The 12,366-nt window shown below is 44.0% G+C and overlaps 1 protein-coding gene across 1 annotated transcript in view; it reads left to right on the top strand.

Annotated features, from left to right (window-relative positions):
* Nucleotides 1-12,366, top strand: part of LOC147901834 (protein DETOXIFICATION 46, chloroplastic-like) — a 112,611-nt gene that overhangs the window by 4,846 nt on the left and 95,399 nt on the right. The window contains exons 3-4 of the mRNA XM_087374514.1: nt 1,987-2,095; nt 2,209-2,264. Of these exons, the coding sequence (XP_087230640.1) occupies nt 1,987-2,095; nt 2,209-2,264 (165 nt within the window). The remainder of the gene's footprint in view (nt 1-1,986; nt 2,096-2,208; nt 2,265-12,366) is intronic.

Raw genomic sequence — 12,366 nt, 5'->3', positions numbered from 1 at the left:
CTATAGGAATGTCAACGTGAGCCTATCTTTTTGCCTGCATTTTGTACCTATGTTTGGGTGCCGAATGACATTAGTAGGGATGCTATAGCATATAAGCTTCTATGTTCATGTCAAATATATGGCTTGAGGCTGGTGAGTGGGCTGTTCAGATTGGAAGACTGCATTTTTTTTGTTGTTTAATCATGAAAGTCAGAATAAACTGGGAGTTGTGATCTATCAGTAATGATTATTTAAATTGTGAAGAGACTTTGGTCTTTTAAAGCTTCTCAAAAGGACGTTTCCATGCCATTTTTTCAAATTTTCTCTCCAAAGAAATGTTGTTTTTGGTAGTGTTGAACTTTGTTTTCCATGTTAAACTCTGAGGCACAGCTTTGGGGTGTACTTTCACAGTTCTATCAAGGTAGTCTTGAACTTTTGTCTTCAATGTTAAACTCCAAGGCACAGCTTTGGGTTGTACTTTCACATTTCTATCAATGTGAAAGTACTCCGAGGCACAGCTTTGGGTTGTACTTTCACATTTCTATCAATGTGTTGTTATATTAATACTGTTTTTCCTTATTAACATGTTCATTTTCAAGAGCTGCCAAAGTTGTCATGTTTACACTCAAGTGCCTTTGCACATTTGTTGATGAGGTGCCTCTTGACAAAAAGCAGCAGGTTTTTCATTGAAGTGCTAGTTTGTTGACATATTGGATGCTTGCTTGGTATCTATTTCTATCAAATGTACACCAGTTGTCACCAAGATGTTGAAAAAATGGAAATTCCTCTTAATTAGTTGTGGGGAAAAGAAGAGGGGTGAAAAGAAAGATGGCAAGGCCATGATTAAACTAAGGGATAAAGGGGGGAGAGAAGGAGTTTCAATTAAAGAATAATGGAGGTATGGGGCATTAAAGAAGGAGCCCCTGAGGTGAGATTGGGGAGGGACCATTTATGAAGGGGGCATTAAAGAGGAAGTGACATGGAGAGGGAAGAGACCATTTATAATATTATATTTATATTTAGGGATGCTATACTACTCTATAGGCTTAGTGGTAGAGCTCAAGTTTGTGAAAGAAAAGATTATGGGTTCGAATCCCCTCTTGAATTGCAAAAATAATGTGCACCCCTCTTACACATAAGCTTAAAAGATTAACCTATGCATAAAATATTATAAAAACATGGACAAACATAGGTTAATTATCCTCCATGAGCCAAAACAAATAGGAATAAAGTTGAGATGAGAAAGTATGTCCCCATAACATTGATAAATATATAAATAAATTAATATTTTTTAAATTAAATTAATTTATTTATATGTGCGTGCGTGTGTGTGTGTGTGTATATATGTATATATGTATGTATGTATGTATGTATGTATGTATGTACCAGAAGTTTCCAAGAGAGGGAATCATTTAATCCAAACGAGGCCTTACTGCTTTTTTGGTAGTGTGCTCCCCCCTCTAATGTAGGCTGACAACCTCCATAGGAATGAAACACACCGGATATTATTGATGGTTTATAGAAATGTGAGTTTGCAGTAAGTTTTTTGGGGACTCTATCGTACTCATAGTTTGGTGGGTTTTTAAATTACTTGGTTCCTAAAATTGATACATACTTTTGAACTTTTGACGGAATGAATACATTGTGGTGAGATTTTGACAGCTTTGATCTTCCATATCTTCTGTCAGCCTGATTATGATTTCTTTGTAACTACCTGAAGCCAAGGGTAAAATTTTGAAATTGTACCAACTAGTTTCTTAGCAGGCTCTATTTAGGCAAAGTGATATTTAATGCTTTCTAATAATTGTTCCAACTGTGGCTAAATTTAAAGAAATGCACGTTCATTTTGCGAAGTGATGATAGATTTCTTGTGCTGGGCACAGTATCTAGAGTATGTGTGGTGGCCAGCAAAATGATACTTTATTGAAGGTTATAAATCGTTATGTCTGAATGCATAGAGATTGTAGCACCCTAACGCTTCGTGTTCTTTCCATCTTTGCTTTGCAGGATAAAACTGAAGCAGCACAACATCTGGCAAGACTTCTTTTTGTGGCTCTAACCTGTGGATTGGCTATGCTCCTATTAACCGGATTTTTTTCTCGGGCACTGCTTGAAGGTAACATTGTTGAACACAAACAGCTAGGGAGTGAGTTTATGAAGTATTTTGTAAAAGTTCTAAGTAACATTTCGTTGATGCTGATACATTTGTTTTTGGTGGTTTGTGCACAGCATTTGTTGGGCCTCAGAATGTGGGTTTAGTTCCTGCTGCTTGCTTGTATGTGCAGGTACAAATTCTTGATATTAATGGCATTTTTTTCATATTTTTGCATCTGAAAATGGAGTGTTTTCAGTGTTTATAGCAGAATCATGTAGTTGGTTTCAGGTGGTCACATCATCATGCCTACATTGGTGATTGGTGATCTCTTTAGTTTACTGGCACATCCATTCAGCTTCGAGGAAATTTTAAAAAACATTGCAAGTTTAGCTTGGTTGTTCCCTCCCACCTTGCAGAGCACGGCATCAGCTCTTCTGATGTTCGCAGCCCTTCTATGGGCTTCCCTCTTCCTCTTGCGACTTCCCTCCCCCAGCTTCACTGCGTGTTTTCCCCTCCCTGCAAACTGTTTTGAGTAGTCACCTCCTTTCCTGTGCCTTCCCTCCTTTTCTGCCCTTTTTTCCTCTTTTCTTTCTGCCTCAGCCTTCCCTCTTTCTCCTTCTGCCTCATTTTTTTTCTCCCCAGGTCCCTTTCTGCCTTTTTCCTTTCTCTTTTTGCCTCAGGTCTTCCCTCCTTCCCTGCCAGTTCTACCTCAGTTCTCCTTCCCTTCTTCTGCTGCTTCTTTCCCTTCCCCCTTATTTCTTTTTTTCTTGGGAGCAGTTTGCGCCTCAATACTTATGTGATAGGCAAGGTTACCCCTCTGAGTCTGGCCAGGAGAGCTCCACTGGTAGAATCCTCGACTCCCACATCCTACCACATCACGTTTACGCCAGAAGAGAAGCAGCAGGTTGTGATTGTAGTACAAGGGTCCAATGATAGAGCAATCATTGGGTTTTACTCCCACTTTGACACCAGGTTCAAGATCAGGTTCAGGAGAGCCTCGCTCGGGAAGGGGATCACGTTCAGGATGTGACCAATTATCCTTACCGGAGACAGCCCACTTCATCAAAGCTCCCCTATCTATCTGGGACCTCACCTAGCTTTCCCCATACCTTGGTATCATGGCTCCACAGTAGAGGTCATGGAAACACGACATCAGATCCTGATGTAACCAGAAGGCATGCCAGAGATACTATCGATGAAGAAGCTGTCTGCTTGATCACGGAGGGGGAGGAGGTAGCTCCACATATCGCCTACTCCACTAGGAGTGAGGGGGCATTCGTGCCAGACATGCGATCTCTCTCTCTCTCTCTCTTTCTCTCTCTCTCTCTCTCTTTCATCCAAGGGAGCTAGGTCTCACCCCCTTTTCTTCTTCCATAGCTCCCACCCTCCTTTGGTTTCTCTACCTCTTCTTTCAACTCCCATTCTGTTCCAATTCCAACCCCCCCCCCCCCCTCCATTTTACCTCCTCCCCTCCTTCTAACCCCCACCTCCCTCTAGCCCTATCCGTCCCTTTCTCCCTCCTGACCTTTCAGTATCTCCCTTCATCCCTGGTGTTTCCCATGGGGTCTCTTCATCTTGGATTTTGGAGGAAGGCTGGACAAGGCTTCCCCTTGCATCTCCCATAGCAGGGAAGCCCTTGTACGAGGATTTTTGGAGGGCAAGGCCTTGGAACTACATGGATGTTACCCCCTGACTACAACCCACAGTTTGGAGGTTTTGGTCATTTGCATCCACCCCAAGAAGGTGGGTGTTGTGGGAGCTCTGGACAACAAAGACCACGTGCCTTGGGGCTTCCTCTTCGCGTGACAATAGGAGACGAGGTGTGCTTCCCATAAACCTTTGACCCGATTTTTAGAGATCAAATGTTGTCTTTTATAGGACAATGGCTAAGAGCAGCGGGGTGGGCCACATGGATCACGTATGGGGATAAGGTGAAATGCGAACTAACCTTTTCCCCATACATGCCTGGTATGGGAAGATTGTTGATTTTACCTCAAGGTGGATGGTGCTATTATGATAAAAACTCCCTCTTGCAAGTGAACTTGAAGAAGAAATCAAGCTACATTTTATCCCTGCAATCTCATAGGTAATGGAATATTTTCACCACCCAGCCATTGCAACTATAATCCCAACTCCACACAACCATCTATCAACAATACACAATGATTGATGTTCTTGTGTGCATAGGTGTGTAGATAGGGACTAGGCCACACCCCGGTTACCCTAGAAGGTTCTCATGCCGAATGTGGCTGCTTTGCCACGTCTCATGCACAAGTTCATCCAACCTTGTCATGTCCTCTAGGGTATCCTAAATAAATACTAAAGTCATTTGTTTGCCCCAAGGCATATGACTTATTAAATAACCCTAGACATGAATATGCACACTGGCCTAACAAACCCTCAAGTCATCAACCCCCAACTTGGGGACCTTGACAATTAAGTCCTTGACTGCCCTTAAATTAAACACACATACAAGGAACACACCTATACATTTATATACATTTCATTGGTCTCTCTAAGGAGTTAATTCCCACCGATCCATCCAAGGACACAATATGTTCTAACTAGAATGTAACATTTATTCCCTCCTCAAGCATCAACGTCCTTCATACGATTTGCCACAATGATCTTCGTATCTAGTAAATGGATTTGAAGGTAAGGTATGAAGTATGTTTTGAATCCTGACTTAGAAGATTTTTTGGAGCTAAAAACTCCCTGCTTGCTCCCCGCTGCCCTTCCTCCCCCCCCTCCTCTGCCTAAGCTTCTTCCTCAGCCGCCCTTTCCCCCCCCACCTTCACCTCATTCTCCTTTCCCTTTCCGCCCTTCTTTCTGCCTTTTCCCCCTTTGTTTGGCCTTGCCATTGTTCTGTTTGCAGTACCGCCTAGGTGGAGAGCCCATTTTGGAGCTGGTGGGAGATCTTGGAGCAGCCTTCAAGCTGTGTCTCAGGTTGCGAGTGCCAAAATCCAAGGCATATTTAGTCCACCTAGCCCCTATCTTCTATTCATACAACCAGGAGCTCATTGAGAGCCCTTGTCAACTGCTCTTCATTTGGTCGTGAGATTGCTGTTTCAGTTTTTTGGAGCTGTTTGTTCGCTTGTGGGTTGGGCAGTCAGGCGACAAGCTGGGGGGAAAGACTAGTGGCCTCGCTTGGGGGGCTTTTTGGAGAGGTTTCTTGGCCTTAGCTGTGTGTTGATCTTTTCGAGGCTTTTTCAGGAGTTTTTAAAGGCCCAAGGCAGGTTTTCTTTACCAGGAAACAGCCCCACAGCTAGTGCTTTCTTGGGCTGGCTGTGGTCTTTTTGTAAAGGGATTTTGGTAGTTTTCAAAGGCAAGAGCCTTCCTGCCTTTGCTAGCAGCCTCTTGGTTTTTTGTGGTCTCTTTCAGCTTGGCTTAGAGGAAATGCTCAATTGTTTTGAATGCGTGCTTAGAAGAAGCACACAATTCTTTTAGCGAGCTCTTGGAGATGGTTTTTTCATCTTCCTTGCTTTTTCCACCCTCCTCTTCTTCCCTTTCTGGCAGCACAATGCTCATGTTTGTTTTTTGGAGGTCGTACTTGGGTGGTGAGCCTTGGTCTTCGACTCCCCAAGTCATCAAGGTCTTACTCTCTCTAAACGACAAGCAGTAGGTTAAGACTGCAATTCAGTCACTCCAGGACAAAGTAGTATTGGGCAAAATTGTTGGACTTATGCCCTCAAGTAGTCAGATATGGGATTGGTTATGAGCAAGCTTAGTATCAGATGGGGACCACATCTGGAAGGTCACCATCTATGGAGAGGAATATTCCTTCTTCAGTTGAGCTCTTCGAACACTAGCACTCACGAAGCAGAGACCTATTTTCCTTGGCCCACACTTAGTGTATCTCTTCCCTTGGTACCATGGTTTCACTGTAAAGGACATGGACACGACTCATCAGGTCTCACGCTTTTTGATGACGCTCCGCTTTTCGAGATCTTGAGACAGTACAGGGCCATTCTTCCTTCCATTGGACGAGCTTTTGGCACATTGCTGGAGTCTTCGCCAGACACGGCACCCTTGGTTTTGGTGGTTGAAGGGGTGGGTTCCTAGACTCAGTTTGGTTATCGAGGGTCTAGGGTCCCTTCCAAAGGAGATCTACCTTGAGATCATTGATGGGGGAAAGCTCTGGCATAGGATCGAGGTCTTAGGGTTACTAGGACCGTGCCTATGGCGTTGACAGATGGGACACCTTGCATGTGACTACCTCAAAGAACATAAGGGGCCCCTCCCCCTTGGCTTGACAGAGACAGCAGAGGGAGTGTCAAGCAGATAGGGAACTTTGCCCTCGCAGGAAGCAACAACACGCGGAGTCTCAGAGCCTTTGGGTGGAGCCCTTCGAGGGGAAGTGGAATAAGGTGGAGAAGAAGAAGCTGGGCAAGAAGTGTTGAGGATTCATCTCAACATCATGTTCGATATTGTGCATAACACTAACACAAAGGAGTGCTAAAAAGGAAAGGGTTGGAAATTCTATCTCTAACCCTAAAGAGGTTTGTATATATTCTTTATTTTCAACTAAATCTAATGTACAGCTAGTCATTTGTGGTGTGCTCTCTAACTGTGCCCTCTCTCCTCATCTCCACTCTTCTCGTTTCCTCTCTCCATATTTGTTCATGGTATCGGACCATCCTTGCCTTGTGTTGAGGCATCGTGATTTGTGTGAGAGATTGAGAAATCGAGAGGTTCTCTTGAGTGTTCTTCAGGTGAGTTCACTTTCGTCGAAAGAAGATTTTTGTTCCTTATGTTGAGAGAAATTTCAGTCTATTCATTTTCTTGAGAGCTCATTGAGAGATTTCGCTTTCAGTCGAGAAAGAGAGAGTTTTTTAATCCTTAGAGAGAGATTCCTATGAGAACTTGGTCCAAGTTTGTGATTATACTTTGTGAGCAGTTACTCTACTAAGCAGCAAAGCAGGCCGCCCAACAACACACAAGGAAAACTCACACACGAGCGACTACAACTAAGGCTGCAAGCTGATCTAAGAGATTAGACTCTTTGTGAGAGTTTGTTTAAAGAGCCTATCGTACGACACCTAGCTTCATCAATCGATTCTTAGCTTCAAAGCCGACTCTACAAGCTAGCCTAAGCCAACCAGGCAAGCAGCCTCATACAAGCTCAATGCGCGATGGAGGTGACAAGCTGCTCCAAAGCAGTCCACCAAAAGCGACACAACTCATGGGCAACTCCAACTTTATCTAGTTACGATGACCATATCAACGCCCTATCTACTCTCTACAGCCCACAACGACATCTCCAATGCTCAGCTATGGCTATCTACGCCTAGCAGATGGGAGTAGCGATGCTTAGGCGGCTTCTACTTCAACGCTCCAACAGCTAAGCTTGAAAGCAGAGTCGGCTTTCAACAAGCCGCCAGCAAAGACCAAAGTTGCAAGCAAAGGACTCTAGCCAAGCATCAACTACAAGCTTCTCTACATCGATGCAGTAGCAACGAGAGCGCTCCAATGCCTTTACGACTGTCACAACACTAACGTGCACCAAAAGATGCTTTCAACGAAGACCTGAACCTCCAACATACACACAATGCTTGATACAGAATGCATGAACAATCTTGCCATGTGATCTGCTGTAATTTTCTTCAGTGAGGTTGCTTACTGAACCGGTCAATAATTCTCCAGATCCCATCATTTCCCGTTTGCGTATGGGGAAGATAGAAAATAAAATCCATGGCCATACTTTCCCATAGTTTATCAGGGATCGGCAGTAGTAGCTATAACAAGCCCGGTGCCTTCTGACGGTCATCCTTAACCTTTTGGCACTTCAAGCACGTCCTTACTCTTTCACATCTTGCCTTGAAATAGGCCAATAAAAGTAATGGCCCTCAACTGCTTTGTTACGCACAAGCGGCCATGCATCATCAAAAACCCATTCTTAAGAGAATAATGTTCTTGTCATTGCCCATCTGACAAAGAAGTTTGCCCACCGCATATGCTTTTCCGATAACTTAGATTGTGTGATTGAGGAAATATCGGCAAAGATTGATGATCAGTGTGAACTGTTAAATAAACTCCCAATAAGTAATGCTTCCAAGTAGAAAGGGCATGAATCACAGATAGCATTTCCTTTTGATAAATGCTTTTCAGTAGGCTGTAAAATGCGACTTTCATAAGCTACAACCCGTCCTTCCTCCATCAGGAGTGCCCCAATATCATTTTTACTGCATGCATCAGCTTGAACATGAGAAGCCTTCGGGTTAAATCAGCACCAGGTCCAAAGTGAGCTTTTCCTTGATTGTCTCAAGAGCGGAATTCTCTTCTCAGTCAAGGCAAACGGTGTTTCCTTCTTCTGCAAAGCATTTAGTGGACTAGCAATCTCAGCAAAGTGATGGATGAAGCGACGGTAATATGAATATAGTCCGAGAAAGCTCCATAGCTCATGCAAATTCTTGGGATGGGGCCAGCTCTTGATTTCCTCAACCTTGACTGGGTCCATCCATACCCCATCCTTGGAAACAATATGTCCCAAAAATTATATCTCTTGCATAAAGAACTCACTTTTTTTCGGATTGACAATCAACGTCTATTTCGTGAGCTCGGCAAATACAATAGCCAAATCCTTCTTATGCTCAGCCTACTTCTTCGAGAACAAAATCGTATCATCAAAGAACATACCAATAAAACATCCGTGCTCCCAAAAAATCCTATCCATCATACAATTGAATGTGGCCAAAGCATTTGTAAGCCCGAAGGGCATCACCAGAAACTCATATAATCCGAAAGTTGTCCTGAATGTTGTCTTGTATACATCTTCAGGACATATCCAAATCTAATGATATCCACTTTTCAAATCTATGCGATTGAATACCATCGAGCCCTGAAGCCTATCCAAGATATCATCAATCCTGGGAATTGGAAAGTGATTCTTGATGGCGATCTTGTTCAAGGCACCGTGATCAATACACGTATGCCAAGAACCATCTTTCTTCTAAACAAACAATACCGGCGAACGGTACGGAGGTGAATTGGGCTGAATCAGCCCCTTCTCCAAAAGGTCGTTGACCCAACTCATTATTTCTTCTTGCTGCACTGCACTAACCCTTTACGGTGGCTTATTAGGTAGGCTACTGCCTGGCACTATATCTATACCATGATCCTCCGGCTTCTTGGGGGAATGTTCACCAAGCAAAGCATTAGAAAAGCAATCAGCAAACTGATTTAGAAACCCTGCCTACTCTTTACCAACTTAGAGACAGTAGAATTTTCATCAATTGGATTAGGCTCTTGAGCAAAAACCATGTATGTAGAAAGATGATTCTCATTACTGTAGAAATGGTAGAAGCGGATACAATGGGGACTGACTCTCCCTTCAATTTGGCATCAATAACATGAGTCTTCCCTTGGTGTGTAACTATAATTTTCCTCCTATAAAATTTCTCGCTGTCCACGAGGCTCTATATATGCAAATGCAGCGTCCCACTAGTTGGAGTTGCCGGTGTAGCGAGTTCGGGATTAGCCATTCTGGCCTCACACATGGGTCCCATTTCCTCTGCACGAATACCAAGCTTACCTGCAAGGTCAGGGGATATGAAATTGGCTTTGGCCCCTGGGTCAAAGAAGATCAACGCTGTGTGATCTCTCACTTTGCCCCAAGTTCGGCATAACTCTGTATCCTCCCCCTGTGGTTTCTCACTTACCACATTTGGCAATAGCCCCACAGAGGGCTTCAACATTTTGCCCCTACCATACTTATCACCCTTGTCAGCTCTGTTATCATTAGGTTCTTTCCTTTTGCGGTTACGGAAATCACGAGCCACATGCCCTTCTTCCTTACAGTGAAACACTTGTTAGCATCTCTAAGAGCCTGCCTCTCTTCCGGACTCATCCGCTTAATTTTCGGACTACTTCCCTTAATTCTCCATTTACCCGCAAAAAAATTAACCTTAACAGGCTTTCTTGTATTTTGAGACGTTCCTGCATCCTCTTTCCTAGAACCTTTCCAACCACTAGACTTTCCCTACAATAAGGCATCAGTTGTTGTGGCATTTTCAATCAACTGTGACACATTTGTGACCTGTGTCTTCATGCAATAGTCATGGATCTCCTTTAGTCTGCAACAATATTTCTCAATCTATTCAGTTAGTGGCACACGTAGATATGAACTAATAGCTAACAGTGCTTGCCAAAACTTCTTATTATATTCTTCGAGATTATGGCAGTTGGCTGCATTTAAATTATGCCAGGCTGTCATAATATAACATTGAGGTGGTAGTCAGCCACGAAGCTGAAAACACCTATCTGAACTCTACCCAAGTGTTAGGTGCACGGTTTTGCAACAACAGAAGATTTGTCCACCACTGCAATGCATTCCCTTTTAAGAAGGTAGCAACCTTTCTGATCTTGGATGACTCTGTAAAATTTCCCCCTGAATAGGTTGCGTCAAATTGTTGCAAGACAATCTATCTTGCACACCGTTAAAGGTTTCAAATTTCACAACAGAGCCTCCCTCTTTGAAATCCTTAGCTTTTCCCTTCGGAGTTAGATGATCATACACAGGGGATTTCAACAAAGGAATCAAGGTAGGATTACTGACATTCTGGCTTGCTTTATCATTGCCCACTACTGTGTTAGGCAAGGCAGTCCTAGGACTTAGCATATTTGGCACACTAGTAGGATTTCCCATCATCCCATGCATACTTGCCTGCATCCCTGGCTGCATGCTTTACATCAAAGATTGAACCCTTCCTGTACGCATCTAGTTTATAGCATAACCTCCGCTCTCAATAATCCAAACCAATCATGGCTTCACATGCATCCAATTCCAAGGCATAACCCATCTAGCAGGCTGCCCTAGCTCCCACAGTAAAATCGTCCAACAATCTCAGCTTAACCAAGCTGTTACGGCATCAATCCTTTGGCATGTAAGGCCAGCACTCAGCCCCTGGCTGTTATGGTGCTCCTCAATTGACAACCTGTGAATTGCAATGAACAGCAAGGCAAAACAGCTGACCAATTGGAAGAGATCTCACTGCATAATCACCTAGCTAGCAGCCCCAGCCTGGAAATTCCCACAAACAAGGTCGTCCAAAAACATAACAACCAGAAAAACCACAACCCGGAAGACCCCAGATGCAGTTCGGCTTGCCTGTAAGAGTCCCAGAATAGCTCGAAGCAGCTCCCAATGAGATCGCCTCTGCTCTAGAACACCCCGGGACAGCCTGCATAGCCCCATGATCAAATCATTCTGCTCCTTTGACCTCGAATTCAGCAGGATTCAGCTCTAGATGCCTTGCCTCCCAGCACACAGAACAGCTTGTTGGACAGCTAGAAACCTACTTGCCTGGCTCCAGCAACCCAGACTCAGCCTGTAGGCAGCAAAAATCAGACTTGCCTGGCTCCAGCAACCTAATCGTGCTTTGTAGGGGATAAGATGGTTTTTGATGCAGGTGGGTTGCTTATATGTGGTGAGCAAGGGAGGAGATGTATTGGCTTGTTTCCATTTGATCCAGGAGGATAACAAGGCAAAGCAGTTGTTCTTCTTTGTAGAAACAGCATGGACTGTAAGAGTCATGATCGTTGGAAGGCGTGCTGATGAAATAGATGAGTTTCTGGCCCCTTTCTGGTGTTGGTGTATGTTTGTGTGTTAGAGGCCTATCATAAAAGTCACCCACGGTCCTCTGGTTTCTCTCATCACCGGTATGCCTGCGGCGAAGCACAGTGCATAGGAGCAATTTTCTTTGATCCGTGGTGGGAGCCGAAGTTCTCCAAGCTTCCAAATGGCTTACCTTTTTCCTTTGGTCAAAGAACACATGACGCTGCGTGACGAAAAATGTAAATACGGTGTGCTGTACATGAGATGTGCTTGGAGTGACGAGGGAGCTGCATAGTGTGCGGTGGGTGCGGTTTTTTACAGTGTGGATGCACCAGACATTCCAAAGCATGGTATCCAGTGAGCGATGATGTTTTGTTAAGGGATGACATGTGCTCTTTGTGATTATCCCGAGTCATATGTGTATGAGGGCAATAGTTTTTTTGTTGAGGGCATCTTGCAAATTTTCCAGTGTGTTGGGATTGGGCTTATATGTGGATAGTCGGTGGGCAATTAGATACTAAGTGCAAAGTCTAAGTGTGGTGCATTAAATGCCTTGGTCTAAGTTTTGTGGGGAAGATTTGGGAGTGGTAAAAAGGCAAAAGTGAGGTGGCTAATCAAGGATGATGTGGCTGGAATCAAGGAAAGCATGCATGCATGTGTGGTTACGTGATAACGAAGGGGAGCTTCTGGATCGACAAGTAAGCACGTACGTGGAGATGGCGGCTTGCAAGAGGATACA

Source organism: Dipteris shenzhenensis, chromosome 5 (assembly GCF_047967505.1).
Source record: "Dipteris shenzhenensis isolate YYH24624 ecotype China chromosome 5, Dip_SZ_1.0, whole genome shotgun sequence".
NCBI lineage: Eukaryota > Viridiplantae > Streptophyta > Polypodiopsida > Gleicheniales > Dipteridaceae > Dipteris > Dipteris shenzhenensis.
Note: the sequence above shows the minus strand (reverse complement) of the source record. Positions and strands in the feature narration are given on the sequence as shown.